This window comes from Nerophis ophidion, linkage group LG11, assembly GCF_033978795.1.
Source record: "Nerophis ophidion isolate RoL-2023_Sa linkage group LG11, RoL_Noph_v1.0, whole genome shotgun sequence".
NCBI classification, from domain to species: domain Eukaryota; kingdom Metazoa; phylum Chordata; class Actinopteri; order Syngnathiformes; family Syngnathidae; genus Nerophis; species Nerophis ophidion.
This window is the reverse complement of record NC_084621.1, coordinates 45,591,132-45,617,910: the sequence shown is the minus strand read 5'-3', so window position 1 is coordinate 45,617,910 and position 26,779 is coordinate 45,591,132. Positions and strand designations below refer to the sequence as shown.

The 26,779-nt window shown below is 39.1% G+C and overlaps 2 protein-coding genes across 3 annotated transcripts in view; one reads left to right on the top strand and one right to left on the bottom strand.

The window, feature by feature from the left end:
- mrs2 (magnesium transporter MRS2) overlaps nt 1-20,791 on the top strand; it is a 29,864-nt gene extending 9,073 nt beyond the window's left edge. The window contains exons 4-13 of one of the 2 annotated variants that reach the window (XR_009808850.1): nt 846-958; nt 7,418-7,579; nt 7,649-7,779; nt 11,788-11,904; nt 12,705-12,774; nt 12,949-13,031; nt 15,131-15,248; nt 15,323-15,436; nt 19,920-20,614; nt 20,707-20,791. Coding sequence is in view for 1 of the 2 variants with exons in the window: in XM_061916132.1 (XP_061772116.1) it covers nt 846-958; nt 7,418-7,579; nt 7,649-7,779; nt 11,788-11,904; nt 12,705-12,774; nt 12,949-13,031; nt 15,131-15,248; nt 15,323-15,436; nt 19,920-19,979 (968 nt within the window). In the remaining variant the exon portion in view is untranslated. Of the gene's footprint in view, nt 1-845; nt 959-7,417; nt 7,580-7,648; nt 7,780-11,787; nt 11,905-12,704; nt 12,775-12,948; nt 13,032-15,130; nt 15,249-15,322; nt 15,437-19,919 lie in introns of both variants that reach the window. The other variant, XM_061916132.1, reaches the window with a different exon arrangement.
- On the bottom strand, nt 1,125-7,245 carry LOC133562184 (integrin beta-1-like). Its single transcript, XM_061916133.1, has 7 exons — nt 7,104-7,245; nt 6,482-6,738; nt 2,427-2,631; nt 2,231-2,360; nt 1,853-2,159; nt 1,491-1,769; nt 1,125-1,414 (listed from the first exon to the last, which is right to left on the bottom strand). The coding sequence occupies exons 2-7, from the start codon at nt 6,736-6,738 to the stop codon at nt 1,234-1,236; spliced, it is 1,359 nt and encodes a 452-aa protein (XP_061772117.1). The 5' UTR covers nt 7,104-7,245; the 3' UTR covers nt 1,125-1,233.
- Nucleotides 20,792-26,779: the final 5,988 nt, after the last annotated feature.

Below are 26,779 nucleotides of genomic sequence, written 5' to 3'. Positions count from 1 at the left end.
TATGAGAACCTTGGAGAGGACGAAAGCAAAGGATGTCGAGCGGGTCTAACATGATACTGTGAAAGTTCAATCCAAGTATGGCATCGTTTGATATAATGTGAATTACGGATGTATCAATATGAAAATGTAATATCACGGTTATTACTATAATCTTGTTTTTGTTAAATATGCTCAAAAAGTATTTATACCCAAACTGGTATTTTTTTTTTTACCAAGTTTTTAATAACTAAAATAGACACAGCAGATAAATAATATTATTATTACTATTATGTATTATTTCTGGCGGGCCTTGTGGTGTCCTACTCTGTTCAGCAGTCTTTAAAAGCACGTTAAAAACAGCTACGTCTCGTTTCCTCTAATTATGGAACGATCACGCTGTTCAAAGAGAGCACTGTTTGTAGGTTACTCGGACAACAATGTGTTTATATAAGTTTAGAGTGCAGTATGTCGTTACCTAATCGGGAAATACGTTAATGTTTCTTGTTTTCATGTTAGCTTTCAAGCGAACCAGCTGGCACCAGTCAGTCAGTGAGTTTATGAAACTGCAGTTATCAATAAAAAAAATAAAGTTAATCTGCTATTACTAACCATTGGGAATTTTACCGCAGTTATCATGAATACTGTTTATTGTTACATCGCTAATGTGAATAAATACCCGGTAGTACCAACAAAATTTGGTCAGTGCATATGTTATGTTGTTCTGTAGGGTTTTGTTTGGTATCCTAAACTATGAGTACATTTTGTTTGTTTACCTGGTGTTTCCCAAAGTCCCTAAAACATTTAATAAGAACATGATCCAATTTTGGTTACTGTTTAACATCACTCTATTATTTTTCCTCATATAGAGAAGAAGAAGAATGAACTTTGCCAGGAGCTAAGTCTTCAGGCAAGGGACCTTCGCTTTTTGCACAGTACCAGCCTTGCCACGAGAAACAACTGCATTATTATCCGAATGGAGGTATGTTATTTGTTTCAGATGAATTAGACAACAACGCATCTAAAACAACACCTTTTTGTTAGTTCTTCTTTGTAGAACACTTCAATTTATGTCTACGCCTGTAAATTATATGGTTGATGGTAGCATACGTCAGTCAAGTGAAGGGGAAACAAAGAAGCAAGCCTCATTCTGAGCATCAACTTTTCCATTTAAAATGACAGTTTTAAACACAAACATGTTATAAAATGGCATTAAGGGAGCCCAAGTTGTGCATTTTTGCTGCTGTTGAATCATCTTCACAGTGTGCGAGGACATTCTTTATCATCTGCCACTGTGACATATGTCCCTGAAGCGCTTTGGGAGACACTGTAGTAGAAATAACAAGAGTCCTCTCTGCTAATCATTTTGCAAGGTGCCGAAATATCGTCTTTGCTCTGCACTTTTGTCAAGATTAGGTAGGTACACTCATCCTGGCACCTGATCATGAAAAAACATGCTGAGTATTAATAGAAAAAAACACTGTGCACAGTCATTACTGCTCAGTCGTTCTCACCTGTCTTTTTTGGGTCCTGTTCCGAATGCCCGGCACTCCACACACTTGGCATGCTGCTGGCACGAACCTAAACATGTAGGGCAACTCTCGCACAGTGGGCCCGCGTAAAGTGTGTCACACTTACACCTTCCGCACATACACAACCCTCCACCATTACACAGCTGCTGGTTTGGTGCCATGCACAAAGCAGTATCCATGGAACAGCTGCAGTCTTCATTTGTCCAGTCTTGGTCGCAAATGCACCTTCCACATTCGCACTTGCCGTGACCCCCACATATTCTGTAGAGGGAATTTAAAAAATGAAAACATGTCGTTGTATAAAGATGTAGACTTTCCGGTAACGTCATATTGTCGTTATACACCTGTTGTTTTGATATGGGCAATCAAAGTTGCTGCACTGGCAAAACTGCCCGTAGTATCTTTCTTCTGGGTTTTCTCTGCTATTACATTGACAGAAACCATCAACGCATGCTCCCCTTCCGCTGCACAATGGGGCGTTTGGTCCTGAGCGACAGAAGTTGTCATCTCTGTAAAAGCTTGATTCAATGTCGACATGGCATTGATGTCCAATATAAGGTGGGTCGCATTCACAAGAGCCGCACACCAGAGCTCCATGGCTGCTGCAGGCTGGACTGTTTTCCTCACGGGTCCTTGCACAGTCGCACTCACCTGGAGGATATCAGCATGATTTTGGTGTTTGTTGGAAGGACTGCATCATTTTTTTCTTTGTTGTTACCCACATTCCACATTTATCACCAACTTGACATTTTGCGGAAAACCCCTTGGTGCAAGGTTGACAGACCATGGTCCTCTCCTGTTCTGATTTAAGTCACCAATCATTGTGGAGCAATGGGCAGATCCCACTTTTACCTGAGCACATTATTATTATATTGACTGTTATCCTTTATGTGATCTATTTCTATTATTAATTCTGACCTCCACAAGCATGTTTCCATTTATGATGCTGCTGAACGTGATGTTGAATGCAGCCGGCATGGGACTAGTGTCCATATTCAGCTCTGTGATTGTATGGTCTTTCGGCATGGTGATGGAAAGAGGGAACGACTGGCTCACGCCAGGCCTCAAGTGGAGGGTCACCTCCTGGGGCTGCAGGTACAGTGTCTCTGCTGTTGACTGAGTGCTAAAAATAGTGTAATAAGTTGAATGCAGTAATTCAAAAAGGGAAACAAATACACTTCAAATGTTGGCATGCAGCAAACCTTACAAGACTTCAACATAGTACTTTTTTGGTTTTTCATCTAAGGACTGTATTTAAGCTTTTAAAATGTTGTTTCTGACCCCATTTTGATATTGCCTTTAATATTACTAGTGTAACACGAGTCAGTCAGATGTGGCTCTTTTTGCCTGTCAGCCTTTAATCAAATATTCAGCTTAATTCTTTGTGGCTAAAAACCTTTTGAAAACTAATTGGCAATTAACGTTTTCTCAATGAAATAATCAAAAGGTGTCATCATGAAGGTAAGAAGTATTGCATTTATTATTGGTTTGGTTCAGTATAAAAATGTTATTAGGAATAATATCCATCCATCCATTTTCAACCGCTTATTCCCTTTGGGGTCGCGGGGGGGCGCTGGTGCCTATCTCAGCTAAAATTGGGTGGAAGGCAGGGTACACCCTGGACAAGTCGCTACCTCATCACAGGGCCAACACAGATAGAAAGACAACATTCACACTCACATTCACACACTAGGGCCAATTTAGTGTTGCCAATCAACCTATCCCCAGGTGCATATCTTTTGGAAGTGGGAGGAAGCTGGAACCCACGCAGTCACGGGGAGGAAATGCAAACTCCACACAGAAAGATCCCGAGCCCGGGATTGAACCCCGGACTACTCGGGACCTTTGTATTGTGAGGTCAGACGCACTAACCCCTCCTGCACCGTGCTGCCCTAGGAAGAATATATTTAGACTTATTATACTCTAACATTAAAGATGAACACATTTAGTTTGTCTTCAGTGTTAAAGAATATCATATAGTTCTTACGGAAATACATTTAAACAGGACAGCAGTTTGAACTCTCTTTTTTTTAACAGCTTCAAGTCGTCTTCTTACTCGTCAAGCTCAGAACAACACACTTCCCCCCCAATACAATAACGGAACTGTGTGCAACATCTGGTCTGACTGTGCTAACAAAATAAAGATTTCAAGAAGTACCTCACACAGGCATAATGTACTTACAGCACTTATTGATACATTTACAACATTATTATGCTTTGACTTAAAATACTGGTCAAAATGGTCCAAAGCTGTATCGCACCAATAAATGTGAAGATTTTTGCATTTAATAAATAAACATTTTACTAAATTAAATTAAATATATGACACAAAAGCACACTCTCAGGTGGTAAAATAAGTGTAAAGAGTAAAAAACAGAATTCAGAAAAACCGAATTGTACTGTTTTTTATATTGGTAATGCCGTTATTTAAATGTATTGTTATGACTATTATTATTATTATTATTTTACTTGTTGTGGTTTATTCGTTAATAGCTGCTTTTTTAAACTGGATTCAAAGTTTAAGTTTTGGTGGTAAAAAAATACTCATGTTTTCAAATGAATAAATAATCTTGTTATTAATTGTGATTACTATATCTATCAATCAAAATAATACTATTTGTGCCATAATCGTCCACTCCTACTCTAAATAATTACATAGTGACCCTGTTCCATCTCATTTGTTTAAGTGTGTGTGTTTTGTGAAGCCGCATCAGAAGTGCACTAAAATAATAAAGACAAGAAATACCTTCTAAATAATCGTAGCAATTATTGCGATGTATTGGTAATTCAAAAGGAAACCACAATTTTTTGGGAATTTTGCCTATTGTTCACAATCCTCATGAGATACAAGAACACATATCGTGATCAATTTGTGATCTGATCAGCTCGTTCTCTCGATGGCCAGCAACGCAACTAATGAGAGCAATCCATTCTGCCTCTAAATCACTCTAAAAGCCACCAGCAATACTTCATTTGCATTCTATAATCTGTATAATAATCAAGCTGTAATGACATTGTTATTTGAAGAGCGAACATTGAGGAGCTGTTTTCTAGTGTAGGAGCACATTGCCTCGCTCACAGAGACACTCAGTGCAATGGTAAGTGATAAGCTCGCTACGGCAAGACGAAATTTTGTAGTTTCTGCGCCAGCAGCTGAATAGCTTTTGAGTTTTTAATGCACAACACAATGCAATAGGACACCACTCTGTGCTGACTAAAATACATGAATAACCATTTTACAGTATATCTAAAGTATTAGCCCACATTTCATGTTTTGTTTGTACACAGCTAGCCCGGCGTATGTAGTTGTACTAACAAGCATGAAGTGCTACATGTACTCGATGGACAATTGTCTGTTTGGTCAAGCTACCAGAGGACATTTCCAATACAATTTGGGAAGGTGGAAAAAAGTTTGTCCCAATGCAGGGTTTGTTAGTAGTTAAGTTAAAGTTAAAGTACCAATGATTGTCACACACAAACTAGGTGTGGTGAAATGTGTCCTCTGCATTTGACCCATCCCATTGATCACCCCCTTGATCACTCCCTGGGAGGTGAGGGGGGCAGTGGGCAGCAGCGGTTTTGATTGATTGATTGATACTTTTATTAGTAGATTGCACAGTTCAGTACAGATTCCATACAATTTACCACTAAATGGTAACACCCCAATAAGTTTTTCAACTTGTTTAAGTCGGGGTCCACGTTAATCAATTCATGGTACCGGTGCCGCGCCCGGGAATCGTTTAGGGTGATTTAACCCCCAATTCCAACCCTTGATGCTGAGTGCCAAGCAGGGAGGCAATGGGTCCCATTTTTTTTATAGTCTTCGGTATGACTGGCCTGGGTTTGAACTCACAACCTACCGATCTTAGGGCGGACACTCTAACCACCAGGCCACAGTTTGAACAGTTTGTCTTTCAGTGTGATTTAGTTTATTTGAGCAGTGTCCCTCTCCCCGGATACATGAAGCCTTTCCATCATAATAACATTTTGTGCCACTCAGTGCAGCAGTTGAACTCCATTTTGTCGGCACAGCTTGGCCCCCATCTCCACATTTACACCACAAAGACAGGACCGTCCTGACTCACTCTCAACTGATGATGCTTGTTTGGTTCAGCTTTTCACGCTCTCTTTGTGCTCACTCAGCTTCTATAATGAGTAGTTCATCCTCCGTATACTCAGGTTCCAAAAGATAAGGTTGTGAATCCTCATTGGTACAAAAATAGCCGTCTATTAGGAAGTCTGCCATGATTGGCAAACACAGGCTTTTTTGCCAGAAGTAGTGAGTACGTTGCTATGATAAGCAGGAAGTTTATTGCTATGTGCACTGAAAAAAATGTGCAGAGAAAAGAAGTCCCGATAATGCTTAAAAGGACCAAAGTACAGTAAATGTTGTACAAATTACTTATTATTGTGAATGTTTCTGTTACTGAATTATATATATATATATATATATATATATATATATATATATATATATATATATATATATATATATATATATATATATATATATATATATATATATACATATATATATATATATATATATATATATATATATATATATATATATGCCTACAGCAGATATATATATGCCTACAGCAGATATATACAATGGTGATGGGGGTTTTGTTTTAGAGGGCTTAAGGTAGTACATGACACTCCCATTAGCTTCATCTTACGAGCATGTTTTTTAGCTTAAGAGTGCAAAAATAAATAAATGGATATGTGTTCTTGTCGCCAAAAAAGTGCAGTTCCCCTTTAAGTATCTCCGTGCTATGTTGCACAGTACAATACAGCTTGGTAATAATAACACTCTTTTTTTTCTTCTTTTTTTTTTTATACTTGACCCCTCATGTTCCCACTCTACTATGCCCAACTCTCGAAAACAGATCTCGCTTGTCTACTTCATCAATATATGTCCCCCTTAGCAAAGGAATACAGCACATAGTTTGTCTGTATTGCAATCTTACCTGCTCTCATTTCTGGTAACTTGAACGCTGCCCTGAGGGTTATACATGTAATGTGTGGTACAGCCCGCACTCCTTAGCCCCTTCACGGTGTGACAGCGACGCTTCAAACCAGGGGCGGTGCACCAAGCAAACTGTGGATTCGACTGGATGCACTTGTTACAGTTGGACGGAGGCTTGAGAAATGTTTCATGTTCAGCCCAGGTGGGTAACAGTAGAGGCAACAGCAGCAACAAGAGACGCAGGGCCTTCAAAGCCATCTTGCAGTCAACGATAAAATGAAGCAAAGCATCACTTGTGAGCAGAACATCACTATTCAGCATTAAAAACTATTTTTAGTCCACATACCCATGCGACTATTCATTATGCTTTTGTCGTATCTGACTGTATTCTTGTTCCTCAGAAGGAATCACACTATGTCACGGATAACAAAATACAGCAGTACCTCAACTTACAAGTTGAAATGGTTCTGTGACAGAGCTCTTAACTAAATCACTAGTGTTTACCATTGAAATTGGGGCTTGGCCCTCCCAAAACAGCACAATATTAACATGTAACATGCCTTATAAATAGAAACAAGTGGAAATATTGTACAAAAACAGTACATTAGAATGTACTAACTTACCTCGGTTACTGAAAGATTTCGCTTCTATATTCAAAAATAAAGTTAGATTTTTACAACTAAATGATTCAGTGACTCCAGTGACATTGGCTTGGAAAAAGATTTGTGCTAAAATGTTGCGCAGTCAGCCGTTTTTATTTCCAAACCAGACCCTTCTATTGATATAGCCTTTCACTTCAAATATTTACATAACATAGTAGACCCTTAGACCTGAAGTCCAGATATGATAACACAAACATTGTCACTAAAGGAATTATATAGTCAATAAACACAAGTGTGGTGTCTCGCTGTACAATTTACCCTTCATTTCTCCACAGTCATTAAAAGCCATCATAACTCCACTTTGCCTTTTGGTTTTGGATTTTCGTGGTCTGGGTTTGGAACACTGGCTTGTGCTGGAGCTCGCCTCACAGCTTGCTTCACAGACTCACTCGCTGCCTTTTGAGTTCAGGGCTTTGGAGGCCATTCTACAACACAGGGTGAGGACAAGTTTGTTGCAGTCAATTTTTTCTTATATAATAAGCCAAAATCGCACTTCTACCAAACAGGTAAACAATCTACAAACCCGATTGAACGAAGTTGAACCAGTGATATTGGACATTTTGGAATCTCTGGTGGATCCGAAAATCTTGTCTGCCGATAGAAGTAAACTACACATACTGCTGCAGAACAGTAAGAGGTAACAAAACATTGAGGAGACAAATGTGTGACCTATTCCATGCTATTTATTTTAGATTGCCCTAGTATGTGAATGTGAGTATAAATGTTATGTGTCTATCTGTGTTGGCCCTGCAGCTGAGATAGGCTCCAGCACCCCCCGCAACCCCGAGAGGGACAAGCGGTAGAAAATGGCTGGATGGATGGATGCTTTTGAAATATCGGACTCTTAAAAGCAAGAATACAGCTACGGCATGGCTTTGAGGGGGAACTGCACTTTTTAAAAAGTTTGCATGTCATTCACAGATAGATAGATAGTACGTTATTGATTCCTTCAGGAGACTTCCCTCAGAAAAATTTAAATAATAATCCCTATGTGAGACAAGCAAACATATGTTTGTCTTTTTTTATGCATTCTTACTCGTAAATAAACGCTACCAAAAATCAGCTAACAATGGGGGTAATTGGATTGGCTCTATTCTTCCTATAAAGCGCACTTAAGACATCCAAAACCTCTATCCACGTTTTGTATACATGCTGTAAGCATATATGTAATGCAGTAACAGGCACATTCATAATAACATGTAATATATACTAGGGGTGTGGAAAAAAGTCGATTCGAATACGTTGTGTGATTTCAGAATCAATTCTCATTTAAAAAAAAATAGATTTTATTTACTTTATTTATTTTATTTTTTTTATCAATCCAACAAACCACTAAACAACAATTCAATCCAATTCCAAAACCAAACCTGACCCAGCAACACTCAGAACTGCAATAAACAGAGCAATTGAGAGGAGACACAAACACGACACAGAACAAACCAAAAGTCGTGAAACAAAAATTAATATTATCAACAACAGTATCAATATTAGTTATAATTTCAGCATAGCAGTGATTAAAAATCCTTCATTGACATTATCATTAGACATTTATAAGATTAAGAAAAGAACAATAGTGTCACAGTGGCTTACACTTGCATCGCATCTCATAAGCTTGACAACACACTGTGTCCAATATTTTCACAAAGATAAAATAAGTCATATTTTTGGTTTGTTTAATAGTTGAAACAAATTTACATTATTGCATGTCAGCCTATGTATTGAATTAATACAGAATCGTTTTGAACCGGAAAAATATCGTTTTTGAATCGAGAATCGCGTTGAATCGAGAAAATCGATATATTATTGAATCGTGACCCCGAGAATCGATATTGAATCGAATCGTGGGACACCCAAAGATTTGCAGCCCTAATATTTACATATTTTTGTCATTTTAAGCATGCGGTAGCGTATTAATTTCACTGACACATCACAACTTTCGCATTTTCCTTCAACAACTGCAACATGAGTACTCATGGCTGACATGAGAGACAACAAAGACTACTTTAAGACAAGAAACCTTATATTTTTGAGCCTGAAAATGGAGGATGGGCTACAAGTTTTTTAGAAAATGTGCTAAACCTATCCAGCTTTAGTGAAATACTAAGCATCATGTGGCAGTAGTGCTAAAAGCTGAACAAGAAATACAAGGTACGAACATAATAAAACAATCGCTTACTGTGTAATGTCTGCTCTCACTGGGATGCCGACTATTGGGAAGTTTGAATCTTCCCGTTTAGATGAAGATTTATACATAATCCTCCCATTGGTTAAAAACAAAAAAAGGTGGCTGCAAACAAGCATTTTTCCGTGTCTTTCTCGCCATCTCCGGGTCAAAGTTGACCAACTTCACAGTTTATCGCCATAATTTTCTACTATATAAGTGAGATGCATTATTTGTAATCTAGAATCAACGTTTACCATTTCAGAGGCGATGCAGCAGTTCACTGGCTCAGTATGTCAACTGCTGCATAAGCCGCTAAAAGATAGATGGATAGATAGATAGATAGACAGATAGATAGATGGATAGTACTAGTACTGTGCAATCTACTAATAAAAGTATCAATCAAAAAAGATTCCTTCCGGAGAGTTCCATTCAGGAAAATTACAATTCCAGCAGCGGTGTACAGAATTTAGATATAATTCAAAAAGTAAATTATGAATAATAATAAAAGTAGTTTGTCTACGTTTGCGCTTGTAATAACAATAACGCTAATATTTGGTTAATATTCAGGTCATGAGATGTAAATGGAGTATTGTTGGTGGTTTTGGGTGGGTTTTTTTCCCCCAGAGTTTCTAATGTGCAATCGAGTACTACCATTAGCTGCATTGTTAGCCACCTCGTACTTTCTGTTTTACGAATCACAATGCATTAAAAAAAAGAAAAGTGCATGTATTCTCGTTACGGTGGGATTTTGAATGATAGGCAAAATAAAAATATAAAAAGTTCAGTTCTCCTTTAAGAAACGTATGATTATTTAATTGTGGTCACCTTTGACCTTTGGGCACGCCTTGCACCCCCAAAAAGCATTACATGTGTTCCTTATGTGACATGATTATTCAGTTTGATGTGCTGAGTGAAAAAAAAGAAAATATTGTTTTGATGTAATTGCACCCCTTAACCACCAGATAGCACCAGAAAACAATGAACGTATTTGTCAAATATTTGTTAAGGATAAATGCCATTAAACCCCAGAAATGTAATGAAAATGACGTTGAGCAGTTATATACATCATGTCAGATATATATAAAAGACTTCTTTGAGCTCAATAAACTCAAACAAGTCCAGATCAGCCCAGCGCACCATCGGAGGTGTGCTCCCAACCATCTGCAACATCTACACCAGACGGTGTAGTTCCAAGGCCAAGAGGATAGTGACGGACTCTAGCCACCCAAGCAACTGCCTCTTCTCACGGCTGCAGTCAGGCAAGCGCTACCGGAGTCTCAAGGCCAACACGGAGAGACTCGGGAGAAACTTCTATCCACAAGCCATCAGACTGCTCAGCTGCACCACCGATTAACACTCATCACAATTGCACAAAACCGCACGCACAAGATCACTTTATTTACCACTGTAATAAACGGACTACAATATTCTTCATTCAGTGACTCTAAATAATGTAAAAAACACTTTACTTACCACTGTAATTACCGGACTGCAAGACTTTTCATTCAATGACTGTAAATAATGTAAAAACACTTTACTTACCACTGTAATTACCGGACTACAATACTTTTCATTCAATGATTGTAAATAATATAAAAACAAGATTATAAAGAAGTTTTATTACCTTTGTTCATACTACTGTCACTACTCAACTGCCAAAGAACTGTCAACACCTTCATATTTGTTCCTTCCTATACTGTATATACTGTTACACTATTTGATCTTGCACTGGTACTGTATTTGACTACTGTACTTCTACTTGTACTGATACGTCTACCATAACTTCTGTGACTAATTGTGCAACTTAACTGTCTTGTAATTATTGTACATCAGAGCTATTCAATTGTTGTATTTTTTTGTATTTAGTGTATTAGATTCTGCAACTAGTGTTTGGAACCCACTGTACGCAATATCTGAAGAGCATGGAAAGAAGCATTTCACTGTGATGTAGTCTGCATGTGACAAATAAAACTTGAACCTTGAGCCTTGAACCTTCTGTCTTCTCTCTCATTCTAGCTCAGTGGGCACCGCAAAAATAGACATATTTTGTGCATAATTGTCTACTGTTTCAAAATTGATGTTGTCATCAATTATTGACCTATTCAAGGCTGTAATTACCCCCCCCCCCCCTCAAATATTGCACTCTGCAACTTTTTTTTATTATTGAATATCTCGCATTTTCCCCATTATTAAAATAACTGTTAATTTTCTACTGCTTATTCCCTTTTGGGGTCGTGGGCAAAAAAGCCATAAACCACATTAAAAAAAACAACTTCATATCAATAATCGATCTGAAGTCTTGAAAATAGGGAAACAAAATATTTTTTCATAACACTTCATTTTATAAGTCTATCCTAATGTTGCGCAACAGTTAAGTAAATTTTCTGTAATTCTGCTTGTAAACTGAGCAATGATTAATTGACATAATAAACACAATATTTGTCTCCTACACCCTCTCCTTTTGTGTCAAAACTCTTACAGTTTATCCGAGTTAGAGACGGACATTAAGGTGTTCAAGGATTCTTTGTTGAAGATTTTGGATGAAGACGAAATCATTGAAGAACTATGTCTTACGAAGTGGACAGACCCGAGAGTTTTGTATGTGACACACACACACACACACACACACACACACACACACCGTTTTGTATTTCGTTCTAATTACATTCATTTAGAATGCTTTATCATATATCTTACCAGGATATTTGTGTATTAATATCTATACAACAACTTTTTAATTTGCCATCTTCTTGTGTCAGAAATTAAAATTCACTCCTTTGTATATGTCATTCTATTACTCTTTTTCTTTTTTTTACAGTTTTATTCAATGCTCAGACTGCAGTGAGTTACCTGTTTTGGTGCATGATTTATATATTCCATGGCAGAATTGGTACTATGACATGTCAAATGTCTTAAAATCACATACAGTACAATTCAATTATTTACAGTCATAATTCCCCTGATGACAGAATTGCTCAAGCCCCCCTGAATTGTATTACTTTTGAGAATTTCATATTTATTCATCTATACAACGCACTGTTACATTATGTATTAATGCAACTGACAAGGACTATTTTTTTATTTTCATTCCTGTCACAAACTAATTCATATTTTAGCCTGTGTACTTACTATTTCACTAGGTCGCTTGGGGATAAGATTGAGCACTGCTTCCACTGAGCTGCAGACTTGTGTATCGTTCCAACATCATTATTAGAGTGTAGACACACAATGAAACGGACACTGACACCCACTATTTGAGAAACACCAGAATATTATAAAAATTCTGGGTACCTTCTGCAACTAATTTTGGCCAGTGCCTGTGAAGTTAATAAAGGAAATATTGTTTGTTGTTTAATAATATCTACGGTCCTTATTTGAGTCAAATTGTATCTTTCTAGTGAGGAGAGCAGTTTGGGGATTGATCATGCAGAGGAGATGGAACTTTTGTTGGATAATTACTACATGCAGGTAACCGTAATGCCTGTAGAAAGCAACATGGTGACAATAATACTTACCAGTCAACTTATACCAGTAAAGAAAATTTCATCAATACTGATAATGTAACAAATAACTGTTTTTGAGGTGTATGTCAAAGATGCTGCTTGTTCATACTTATGTATGTTGTCATGGTGCTCCCTGCAGGCTGAGGAGCTGGGGAACAAGGCCAGGGAGCTGAAAGGTCTGATAGACGACTCAGAGAGTGTCATCTTTATAAATCTGGACAGGTACAGTCCACTCTTATAAATGATTATTGAAAATCCAATACTGTGTTTTCTGGGACATGGGTTGACTTGTAAGTTGTTTGAATCTCAAAAAACAGCAAATTTACATAATAAAATAAAACACTCTCACTGTAATGCCGACTGATGGGATGCTTACATCTTCCCCATTAGATGAATAATTAATCATAATCCCCATGCAGGGTTTAATTTAAAAAATGGTCAGTTTTAGCACTTATATTAACTAAAACTTGGCTAATATTCTGGTCATTAGATGTGAATTGATTTTTGTTGGTGGTTTTTGTATGTTTTTAGATGACTTTATGGGCGCAATAGAGTACTCCCATTAGCTACATTGTTAACCATCTCGTACTTGCAATATTTTACGAATTAAAATGCATTAAAGAAAAGAAAAACATGTTCTTGTTTTACATAGGAATTTTGAAATTCCAAAAATTGCAATTCGCCCTTCTTGCGTCATGTTAATGCTAGTTATAAGGGGTGTGGGGAAAAATCGATTCGAATATGAATCGCGATTCTCACGTTGTGCGATTCAGAATCGATTCTCATTTTTAAAAAATAGATTTTTTTTTTTTGATTTTTAAATTTTTTTATTTATTTTTATCAATCCAACAAAACAATACACATCAATACCATAACCAAACCTGACCCAGCAACACTCAGAACTGCAATAAACAGAACAATTGCGAGGAGACACAAACACGACACAGAACAAACCAGAAATAGTGAAACAAAAATGAATATTATCAACAACAGTATCAATTTTAGTTATACTTTCAGCATAGCAGTGATTAAAAATCCCTCATTGACATTATCATTAGACATTTATTAAAAATAGAAATAAAGAACAATAGTGTCACAGTGGTTTACACTTGCATCGATTCATTACCAGGAATTGATTAACGTGGACTTCGACTTAAACAAGTTGAAAAACTTATTCAGGTGTTAGTGGTCAATTGTACGGAATATGTACTGTACTGTGCAATCTACTAATAAAAGTTTCAAACAATCAATCGCATCTCATAAGCTTGACAACACACTGTGTCCAATAGTTTCACAAAGATAAAATAAGTCTTATTTTTGGTTTGTTTAATAGTTAAAACAAATGTACATTATTGCAATCAGTTGATAAAACATTGTCCTTTACAAATATAAAAGTTTTTTTTTTAAATCTGCTACTCTGCTTGCATGTCAACAGACTGCGGTAGATCCTGCTGAAATCCTATGTATTGAATGAATACAGAATCATTTTATATCGGGAAAAAAATCGTTATTGAATCGAGAATCGTGTTGAATTGAAAAAAAAAATCAATTTTGAATCGAATCGTGACCCCAAATATCGATATGTATTCGAATTGTGGGACACCCAAAGATTCGCAGCCCTACTAGTTATATTAGCAATCATTCTTCAAGCTACATTATATTTATGCTGGCATTATTGCTATCATTATTAAATATCATACCAGTAAAAGAAAAGTTAACTACTGTGTAATAAAAAAAAAATGCCTCAGCTTTGTGTTTTTTTAATGTATTTTATGTCCTTTGTGTTATTTAATGTTTTCGTCTTGTTTTCATACGTTGTTAACTTTATTTGGGGTACTTTTTGTATCTCTACTGGAGCCCCATAATTTCCATTTTGTGGTATAATTAATGTCCATCATGTCCTATCTTATCCTAAAAGAGAGAGCAGGAATGTGTTTGCAGTGCAATACTGTCACCAAGTAGTGTTTTTTTGGTATTGCTATAAATAATGAGCTTAATGGTTTGCTTCTACTGTGTACTGTTGAAGTAATTGTATTTTCAACATATTAGATGTGTATGTAGCTTATAGAATTATTAGTATTGCTGAGCAACCTGTGGCAAAATTGTACCTGTCAAATCTTGTTTTGCTCTACATTCCTGATGCCCTCCTGTTTAAGTATTTTCCTGTAAATTTGCCATACTTTAACTTAAAAAAAGAAAGAAAAAGAAATCCTCTCCATTACTGCCACAGCAGGACAGAAGTCTGTGAGAGCGATGGTGCAGCAAGCAGTTCGTTGTCAAAGTGTACCAAATGACGCCTCACTGTTGTTTGTGTATTCCAGCCATCGAAATGTGATGATGCGTTTGAACCTGCAACTGACCATGGGAACATTCTCACTCTCTTTGTTTGGTCTCATCGGCGTGGCCTTTGGGATGAACTTGGAGTCGTCTTTCGAAGAGGTGACACATTCTGCCTTTCCAAGCTTCTGTTTGTTTGTGGGCATGTTAAATGTTTGTGTTTATTGTTTTTGCAGGACCCTCGTGTTTTCTGGCTGGTTACTGGGTTCATGTTCCTGGGGAGCGGCTTGATTTGGAGGCGACTGCTGTCCTTCCTGGGACGACACCTAAAGCCTACATTACTCCCAACAGTAACAAACTCACTCTCTTTTCACATACACTAATACTAGCAATTTGGAAGTACTGTATTTTCTGGAATATAATCCGGTACTTTTTACCAACGCTTTGGACCCTGCAGCTAGTTTATGGATTTTTCTTCACTAACGCCCATAAAGTTTTGTATTCAACAAGTAATTTTCATACTACACCGATAGAGACATTGAACATTTGTGTTATTGTCTGTGCTATGATGCTATCTTTTGGACGGGTTTGCTCACTGGAAGTGCTGTGGGTTGAAAAAGTACTTCCTGTTTTGTGCCTTGAACTGAAAGTATAACCATCCATAGCGTTTTTGCTCCAAATGATTTTTCATTGAACACTCCAAGCTACATTTGTAAGTTTTACAATATAACTAAACCAATTCATACTTACTAAACTGTCCCATGTGCAATATCTGAAGGAGTGTTTTTGATAAGGCTGGGTGATTATATGGTCGTGATCGTGACTAATTTGAGTTTGATCGCGGTGATCAACTGTAACATATTTCCTCGATCAAACATGGCGGATATCTCTGTTAAAAGTTATCGCAGTAGTAAACAGTCGGGAAGCAACGATGCTTGGTATAATCTTGCACGAAAAAATCCACTTTTTGTTGACCGTGACCCTGTTTGTGTTGTAAATGAGTGTGTGTTACCGCAGTAGTAAACAGTAGGGAAGCAACAACTTAAGGGGGCCAGTCTGGAGTGGGAAAAAACCTCCACAGTAAAGCACATATACATATTACAACCTACATCTCGGGACTTGCAACAGAGGGGAGGAAGTGGGGGCTACGGTAGAAGACTGCAGCTCTTCAGGCGGTGCCAAGCCGTCCATCACCCCTAAGGGATTCGCGACAAGTGCGTTGGATGGGGGTGGAGTATGTGTGTGTGTGGCGTATATTTTTTGGAGATGCATGTGTTAGTGTAATCCTGCCGCGTGTCTGTTCTTGCCATTGAGTCCAAAGTCTACAACAAGGGTCCCCAAAACTTTTTGACCCTGGGGCCGCATTTGGTTAAAATAATTTGGCCGGGGGCCAAAATGGAAAATGCATTTTTAGACAATGCGATTTGCCTGAGCGGCTAGGAGACTCTGAGAGTAACCAGCAACAAGGGATAGAAAATGGATTAGAAAGGATGGATTAAAAAATTAAATGAAAATAATCAAATACATTTTTTTTAACTTGGGACTTTCCGCGGGCCAGATCTCGAACGCTGGCAGGCCGGATCTGTCCCGCAGGCTGTAGTTTGGGGACCCCTGGTCTACAACAACAGGTGTGTGTCCATGAGAGACAGGAAGGGACTCTGTTGTGTCTTCGCCACTCTGTAATTTGGGAGAGTCTCGAAGCCAGGGAAACAATCCAAGTTAGAATGATTTGTATGCGACTGGTCCTCAAATTCGTCCTGCAGGGCAGACAGTCCGATGTTATCCAAATCACAAGAGTGTCCACAGTTCTTCCCGCATCCTTCAATCATTTGTGGTAGGTTTGGGGTACCTTGAAGACTGCCAGCAACTTCCAATTTCTCGACAAACCAGAGCAACGCTTACTCCAGAGCAACGCTTACTCCAATCAGCAGATGTCCTGTTCTCATAATTCCTATTAGGTAGATATCTTTACGTCCTCGACAGCAAGGGTTGCCAGGCACGCGGCACTCCTTCTTTTCCCAAGAGTCATTCATGTGTCCAGCAACAACCGCTCCATCACGACAAGCAGGTTCCCCCAAACCCAAGATCTTGTCAATTTCGTTGAGGCCAGTTTATTAGTTCCAATGTTTAGATTTGGAGAGCGGTGCAAAAAGAGGCAACCAGAAAGTTAAGACAAAGAAGCAAGCAAGAGAGATAAGGGAGAGGAAAGGGGAGCATCCGCTCTCAATGAGTGCCAGTGAGAAGGTGCATACTGCGCGAACATGTGCAAGTATGCCTAATCAATAATCACTACACTCAACAAAAAAGGTAAAGTCATTTGATTCCCGCATACATGTAACCGCAGACGAAGTCACATAACGCAGAATATCAGGGAAGTTGAAACAAAAATACCGTATTTTCTGGACTATAGAGAGCACCGAGATATAAGCCTCAGATATATACATTGTGAAATTAGTCATTTGCTCAGAAGTATTTTGTAGATGTTTGTTTACATACCTTAATTGTTTCCAAACGGTGTCTGTAACACGGTAGTAAAACAGTTGATAAAACAACAATGTCGTAGACCCACTTGCTGCGTACGCTAGCTCTCCAATCAGCTAAATAGGCTCCACAATTCGGCCGTTAACTCCACGGTGATGCTATGGTGAATATATTGACGAATTTGTGAAACTGAAACAATACCAAAAAAAATTCCATTGTGAATTTATAACACTAACACAAACACTCGTAGACCTGTTAGTTTATTAGCTAATGACAACGACGCTAGCTTCATTACATTACAATAGCATGTACAAAAATGCATGAAACACTCCTACTGACATTTCAAATGGGACGGTTTAATAATTATGAATTGTTTTAGTTCAATTGTGAGACTTACAAACGTTTCCTGGTGTGAGCAATGAAGAATCCTTTCGAGCAGAACGCTATGGACAGTTTTACAATCGGTTCAAGGCAAAACAGGAAGTACATTTTCAATTTGCACCACATGCAGTAAGCAAACTCGTCCATAAGATGGCGCTATAGCACAAACAATAACACACCATTTCAGTCCTATGCTTGGGTTTGATGAAAACTATTAATCACAAATCATCATGGCAATTTGCAAAATAAATTCTTAAATTAGCCGCATGGTTTTATACGCCACAGCGTTCAAATTGAAGGGAAAACGTAGCAACTTAATGTCCGGAATTTACGGTAAGTGAAATGTCATTGTGAAGAGAAGGAACATTTATTTGGGAACATAATGTGTCCAGTAGCGCTCATTCACCCCCAAAACACTCACGTTTCCCATCATGAACTAAACAATGTCTAGACGGCCACTTGAAACAACGATTAAACTACAAAGCTAAAGTTGACAAGAACAATTGATACACACTCAACACATCTAATTTGCTTGTGTCGACGACATGGATGTAAGATCAGTGTGCAAACAGGACAGGAGTCATAACTTCAGAGACTCTTTTTATTTTACAGCCTTAAATTGTCTCCTTATTCGTCAAGCACAGAACAACAACACATCACACTTCCTCCCTTTACAATAATAACGCGGCCCACCACATCTGGTCTGACTGCGCTAACAAAATAAACGTTTCAAAATGCATCTTAAACAAGTTGTGCTTAAAGCACTTATTGATAATTTTACACAATTATTATGCGTTGATCGAAAATACTAGCCAAAATTGTCCAAAGATGTACAGTATTGCACCAATAAATGTGAGAATGTTTGTGTTTATTTAAACAATCATTGTGTGTTTTTTCTTTACACAAAAGCACACACTCAATGGTAAGATTAAAAAAAAAAGTATAAAACACGAAAAAAGAAATCAATTAAAACGGAAAAACTGAATTGTATTGTTTTTATATTGCTTTTGTTATTTAAATGTATTGGTGTTACTATTATTATCATTTTGCTTGTTGAGGTGGCGACTTGTCCGGGGTGTACCCCGCCTTCCGCCCGATTGTAGCTGAGAAAGGCACCAGCGCCCCCCGCGAGCCCAAAGGGAATAAGCGATAGGAAATGGATGGATGGTTTATTTGATTGTAATGTATATATATTTTTTAAAACTGTAATATAGAGTCATGTTTTAGGGGTACAATAAATACTCATGTTTAGAAATTAATGAATAATCAGGGTTTAATCGTGATTACCATCCATCCATCCATCCATTTTCTACTGCTTGTCCCTTTTAGGGTTGCAGGGGTCGCTGGAGCTTATCTCAGCTGCATTCGGGCAGAAGGCAGGATACATCCTGGACAAGTCGCCACCTCATCACAAGGCCACCACAGATAGACAACATTCACACTCACATTCACACACTAGGGACCATTTAGTGTTGCTAATCAACCTATCCCCAGGTGCATGTGATTACAATATCAATGGAAATAATCGTCCAGTCCTAGCGTAGAGTTATTGAGTCTGTTTACAGGACTGGAGACTTCGTTACTGCAGCTAGTGAGTCCACGATGATTACTTTGGTATTGTTTGATCAGCCGCTTTGATGCGGTGTTACCGGCACCGTTTGATAATAATTAAGGCATGCAAAAAAATATTTATAAAATCTTTAGTACCGGGATATATCGGCGGCTTATAGTCTGGTGCGGCTAATATATGTAAAATTAAAATGGAATTGTTCTTCTACCCTTCGTTAGGTGCGGTTTAAATACCAGTGCACTTGATAGTCTGGAAAATATAGTAGATTGAAATTTTTGGGATGTAGAATTGATGTAACATGTTTGAAATCCACTGAATCATGACATATTTAATGTGACGGCATTCCGCTCCTCCACCGGGAGCAGATCCATCCTAACTGTCATTTTCCCGGTTTTTGACAGATTCCTCCAGTTTGGAAGAGAAATCTGAAAGCGTCGGAGATGAAGCCCGGAGTCAAATGATTCTACCAACCTAGGACTAGTTTGAGGGTTGATAAAATCATGTCCTGCAGCACATAGGCCAGGTGTGTGATTATTATATTGTGTGATGGCACAGTCATCCCTTGTTATTGAGGAGTGTGTTTGTCCGTCACATTGTCTATTGGTGACACACAAGACTTCCAATCTTGATTTCTATCAATGTGAACATTGTAAACACGTGCAGTAATGTTGTTGCATGTCATGATACTGATGTGAGTCACATTTCAGATATGATTCATCCATCATATACAGTGTTATATATTGTCCATCCTTTAATTTTCTACCGCTTATCCCTTTCGGGTCGTGGGGGGTTCTGGAGTCTATCTCAGCTACAATTGGGCGGAAGGCGGTGTACACCCTGTGCAAGTCGCCACCTCATCACAGGGCCAACACAGATAGACGGACAACATTCACACTCACATTCACACCCTAGGGCCAATTTAGTGTTGCCAATCAACCTATCCCCAGGTGCATGTCTTTGGAGGTGGGAGTAAGCCGGAGTACTTGGAGGGAACCCACGCAGTCACGGGGAGAACATGCAAACTCCACACAGAAAGATCCCGAGCGCAGGATCGAACCCAGGACCTTCGTATTGTGAGGCAGATGGATATTGTATTGTATGTATTTGTTTGATTCCTTAACATTTTATAACCCCTGGTTAAATTATGACATATTTATTCTAAAGCTTTGTTACTTTATTTACATGCAGCATGGAGAGCATTGTTGATCCCTCCCTTTGTAAAACCATCTATCCTGCAACACACATCAAAATACAACGGGCTTATTTTATTCAACTTGGTACTATCATTTTTTTTGTGTCTTCTTTTAAATTACTACAACAGTGATTCTCAAACTTAATTCACCAAGTACTACCTCAGAAAACACTTGGCTCTCCAAGTTCCACCATAATGACCAACACTGAACTACAGTAGCTTAGTAGACCTAACTATACCGCAGTTTGAGAATCACTGTTCGGGACTATTGCACATGAAGAACTTTAACATATGCATGCACATTTTCTAACTCCTAATATCATCAATTCCTGGAAGTTTGTTGTGTTGAAGCTCATGTTCAGGTGTAGTGTAATGTAATTTGTAGCCCAACTACTGAGAAGGTGTGTAATACCTGCACAGCAGCTTCACAAAGAGTTAATTGAAAATGAGAAGTCAGAGGGACAACTACATGGTTGACATGTGACCAACAAACTTGGAGCTAAAGTCATTTTGCAAGAAGCACATCAGATATGAAGTGACTACAAATGATTCAGGGATATTTCAATGCAATGTTCCCAGGAGCCTGACAGGCAAGGTTTAGGGGAAAACAGTTTAAAATGTTAATTTTAAGTCTATTTTGAGGTCATGCAAGCTGGGCCCTTTGGTGTTGATGTGGGAGGTTTTCTAATCCTGTACGAGCTTGAAAAAGTGGTTGTAGCAGCAACTGTAATAAAAAGAAGGTGACATGTTTAGACTTGACACATTCGAAAAAATCCTGGTTCTTGTTTAAGGGGGAAAAATGCCGTCCAGCTCAGCAGGTTCATACTTTGTCTAATAAAAACTCAGCAAGCGTATGTCAATTTCCTGATCCACCATTTGATGTATTTGTACAGTGTCAGTGACCAAAATGGGAGAAACATTTTCCTTGCTGTGTTGCTCTTCCTAATGTCTCTTTTCCTCTGCGCCAAGAGCGGATCTGGTCCTCATGAAGCCACCTTGGTCGTTTGTCTCTTTCGACTTAGGTTTCCATGGCAACAGCTCCCCTGACCTTCATGGGATTGTGGGTAAACTGCCGCTCGTCTACACGTCGCGCCTTGGTCTAGTATGGTGTACTAAAAATTACCTATTTTACATGATAGTATATGTTAATCGTGTTATTAGCATGCAAAAACATGGTGGGAACGCCAATGTACTGTACTCGTAAGTTGAGGTACCATTTTAGTAACAAACTACTTCACATTTTCAGTAACGGCAGCGGAGTTGCGACAATGGAAACAGTAATTAATTAGGTTACTCGTTACTGAAAAAAGTAACGCCATTATTATCAACATTAGTTGAGGTATTAAGGTATCTATAAGTTGAGGTATCACTGCACTCACAAGTTGAGGTACCATTTTACTTCTACGTCAAGGTATTATGTCACTCATAAGTCATAACCTCCACAAACCACGTTAAACCCGGATTCCGATCCAACAAAGGTAACTCATTCTCTTTCTATGCCACATCAATGTGGAATGCACTCCCAACAGGTGTAAAAGTAAGTGCATCTCTATATTCCTTCAATACCGCTCTAAAACAGCACCTCCAGGCAACTTCAACCCTTTACTAATACCTTCCTCCATTCACATCCCATCTCCCCTAATTGTAAATAATCAAATGTACTTCTATGCTGGTCCAGTCACATGTCACATGCGGCTTCTGCAGACACAAGTCTGGGACTGCAAGACATACTTGATAAACAGCCATACAGGTCACACTGAGGGGTGGCCGTATAAACAACTTTATCACTGTTACAAATATGCGCCACGCTGTAAACCCACACCAAACAAGAATGACAAACACATTTCAGGAGAACATCCGCACCGTAACACAACAAACACTCAGAATCCCTTGCAACCCTAACTCTTCAGGGACGCCCCAATATACACCCCTGTTACCACCAAACCCCGCCCACTCTAAACAAGAAAGGATGGGGCGAGGTACACCCTTTTGTCCACAACTGCGTTAGCAAATAGTCAAACAGTTTAAGAACATCGTTTCTCAAACAGCAATTGCAAGAAATTTAGGGATTTCTCCATCTGCGCTCCATATTATCATCAAAAGGTTCAGACAATCTGGAGAAATCACTGCACGAGAGTGGCAGGGCCGGAAACCAACATTGAATGACCGTGACCTTTGATTCCTCAGACGGCACTCTATCAAAAAACGGCATCAATCTCTAAAGGATATCACCACATGGGCTGAGGAACACTTCAGAAAACCACTGTCACTAAATACAGTTTGTCGCTGCATCTGTAAGTGCAAGTTAAAGCTCTACTATGCAAAGTGAAAGCCATTTATCAACAACATCCAGAAACGCCGCCGGCTTCTCTGGGCCCAAGATCATCTAAGATGGACTGATGGAAAGTGGAAGAGTGTTATGTGGTCTGACGAGTCCACATTTCAAATTGTATTCGGAAATATTCGACATCATGTCATCCGGACCAAAGGTGAATCGAACCATCCAGACTCTTATCGACACAAAGTTCAAAAGCCAGCATCTGTAATGGTATTGGGGTGCATTAGTGCCCAAGGCATGGGTAACTTACACATCTGTGAAGGCACCATTAATGCTGAAAGGTACATACAGGTTTTGGAACAACATATGCTGCCATCTAAGCACCGTCTATTTCATTGGTGCTCCTGCTTATTTCAGCAAGACAATGCCAAGCCACATTCAGCACGTGTTACAACAGCGTGGCTACATAAAAAAAATAAAATTGCGGGTACTTTCCTGGCCCGCCTGCAGTCCAGACATGTCTCCCATCAAAAATGTGTGGCGCATGATGAAGCGTAAAATATCACAGCGGAGATCCCGGACTATTGAACAACTGAAGCTCTACATAAAACCAGAATGTGAAATAATTCCACTTTTAAAGCTTCAACAATTAGTTCCCTCAGTTCCAAAACGTTTATTGAGTGTTGTTAAAAGAAAATGTGATGTAACACAGTGGTGAACATGCCCTTTCCCAACTACTTTGGCCCATGTTGCAGCCATGAAATTCTAAGTTAATTATTATTTGCCCAAAAAAATAAAGTTCATGAGTTTGAACATCAAATATCTTGTCTTTGTAGTGCAATCAATTGAACATGGCTTAAAAATCATTGTGAATGTGGAAATACTGTCAAAGCGCTTTGGGCTCCTTAAAAAAAGGGGTGGAAAGGCATTATGCAAGTACAACCATATATTTACATCCAACACAATTTCCCAACTCATATGGAAATGGGGTTTGTACGTGTAAGTCAGTGCATTACGGTACTTGAAAGTTGAGATACCATTATACTCGGAGGTTGATATATCACGGTACTCGTTAGTTGAGGTACCATATTTTTTTTACGTCAACGTACTATGTTATCCATAAGTTGATGTACCATTTTGCGCGTACGTCGAGGTATTACGGTACTTGTAAATTAAGGTGCCATTTTACTTACTGAACGCATACTTGCCAACCTTGAGACCTCCGATTTCGGGAGAGGGGGGGTGGGGCGGTGGTGTATATTGTAGCGTCCCGGAAGAGTCAGTGCTGCAAGGGGTTGTGGGTATTGGTTCTGTTGTGTTACGGTGCGAATGTTCTCCCGAAATAAGTTTGTCATTCTTGTTTGGTGTGCTGTTCACTGTGTGGCGGAAATTTGCAACAGTGTTAAAGTTGTTTATACAGCCACCCTCAGTGTGACCTGTATGGCTGTTGACTAAGTATGCGATGCATTCACTAATGTGTAATAGTCGCATATACAGTAGGGCAAAAAAGTATTTAGTCAGCCACCGATTGTGCAAGTTCTCCCACTTAAAATGATGACAGAGGTCTGTAATTTTCATCATAGGTACACTTCAACTGTGAGAGACAGAATGTGAAAAAAAAAATCCAGGAATTCACATTGTGGGAATTTTTAAGAAGTTATTTGTAAATTATGGTGGAAAATAAGTATTTGGTCAACCATTCAAAGCTCTCACTGATGGAAGGAGGTTTTGGCTCAAAATCTCACAATACATGGCCCCATTGATTCTTTCCTTAACACGGATGAATCGTCCTGTCCCCTTAGCAGAAAAACAGCCCCACAGCCTGATATTTCCACCCCCATGCTTCACAGTAGGTGTGGTGTTCTTGGGATGCAACTCAGTAGTCTTCTTCCTCCAAACACGATGAGTTGAGTTTATACCATCCATCCATTTTCTACCGCTTATTCCCTTTCGGGGTCGCGGGGGGCGCTGGCGCCTATCTCAGCTACAATCGGGCGGAAGGCGGGGTACACCCTGGACAAGTCGCCATCTCATCGCAGGGCCAACACAGATAGACAGACAACACTCACACTCACATTCACACACTAGGGCCAATTTAGTGTTGCCAGTTTATACCAAAAAGTGCTATTTTGGTTTCATCTGACCACATGACATTCTCCCAATCCTCTGCTGCATCATCCATGGGCTCTCTAGCAAACGTCAAATGGGCCTGGACATGCACTGGCTTAAGCAGGGTGACACGTCTGGCACTGCAGGATTTGATTCCCTGTCGGCGTAGTGTGTTACTGATGGTAACCTTTGTTACTTTGGTCCCAGCTCTCTGCAGGTCATTCACCAGGTCCCCCCATGTGGTTCTGGGATTTTTGCTCACCGTTCTCATGATCATTTTGACCCCACGGGATGAGATCTTGCGTGGAGCCCCAGATTGAGGGAGATTATCAGTGGTCTTGTATGTCTTGCATTGCTCCCACAGTTGATTTTTTTCACACCAAGTTGCTTGCCTATTGTAGATTCACTCTTCCCAGTCTGGTGCAGGTCTACAATTATTTTCCTGGTGTCCTTCGACAGCTCTTTGGTCTTGGCCATAGTGGAGTTTGTAGTCTGACTGTTTGAGGCTGGGGACAGGGGTCTTTTATACAGATAACAAGTTCAAACAGGTTCCATTAATGCAGGTAACGAGTGGAGGACAGAAGAGCTTCTTAAAGAAGTTACAGGTCTGTGAGAGTCAGAGATCTTCCTTGTTTGAAGTGACCAAATACTTATTTTCCACCATAATTTACAAATAAATTATTTACAATTCCCAATATGTGAATTCCTGGATTTTTTTCCCACATTCTGTCTCTCACAGTTGAAGTGTACCTATGATGAAAATTACAGACCTCTGTCATCATTTTAAGTGGGAGAACTTGCACAATCGGTGGCTGACTACTTTTTTGCCCCACTGTATATTGTGATAGGCTCCAGCGCCCCCCGCAACCCCAAAGGGAATAATCGGCTGAAAATGGATGGATGGATGGATGATGTGGCGAGGCCGGCAGTTGTTTGGAGGAAAAGCGGACGTGACGACAGGCAGTTGAGGACGCTAAAGGCAGTGCTTTTAAGGTATGGCTCTCAATGTTGTCTGGGTGGAAATCGGGAGACTGGTTGTGCCGGGAGATTTTCGGGAGGGGCACTGAAATTCGGGAGTCTTCATGAGAATCGGGAGGGTTGGCAAATATGCCTAAGCGATTACTGTACTCGTAAATTGCGGTACCACTTTACTCGTAGCTTGAGGTATTACTGTACTCCTAAATGAAGGTGCCATTTTACTTGTAAATTGAGGTATCGCCGAACTACTCAGGCACCTCAGAACGCACAAGGAGAATTGACTCGGGAAAAAAGACTTGAGAACTGCTCTGGCGTGTTAAAACATTTTATTTTATCATTAAAAACTTGCAATATCATGTAAATATGATAGGAAAATCAATATATTAATTTCATCAAGTGTATGTGTATGCTAGCTAATGTGTAGTTGGCAATACAAATAATGAAATTCCTTCAAGGTTTATACTGGTGACTTTGGAAATAGATATTTTACAACAGGATCACTCTGACAAAACAAAAGTTGGAATCCAGTGTTTATGCCTTACTGACACAAAAATCTTCCGAGCAGAATCTGAAGGCCGACTGAAATGAGATTTTCTTATTTAAACGGGGATAGCAGGTCCATTCTATGTGTCATACTTGATCATTTTGCGATATTGCCATATTTTTGCTGAAAGGATTTAGTAGAGAACATCGACGATAAAGTT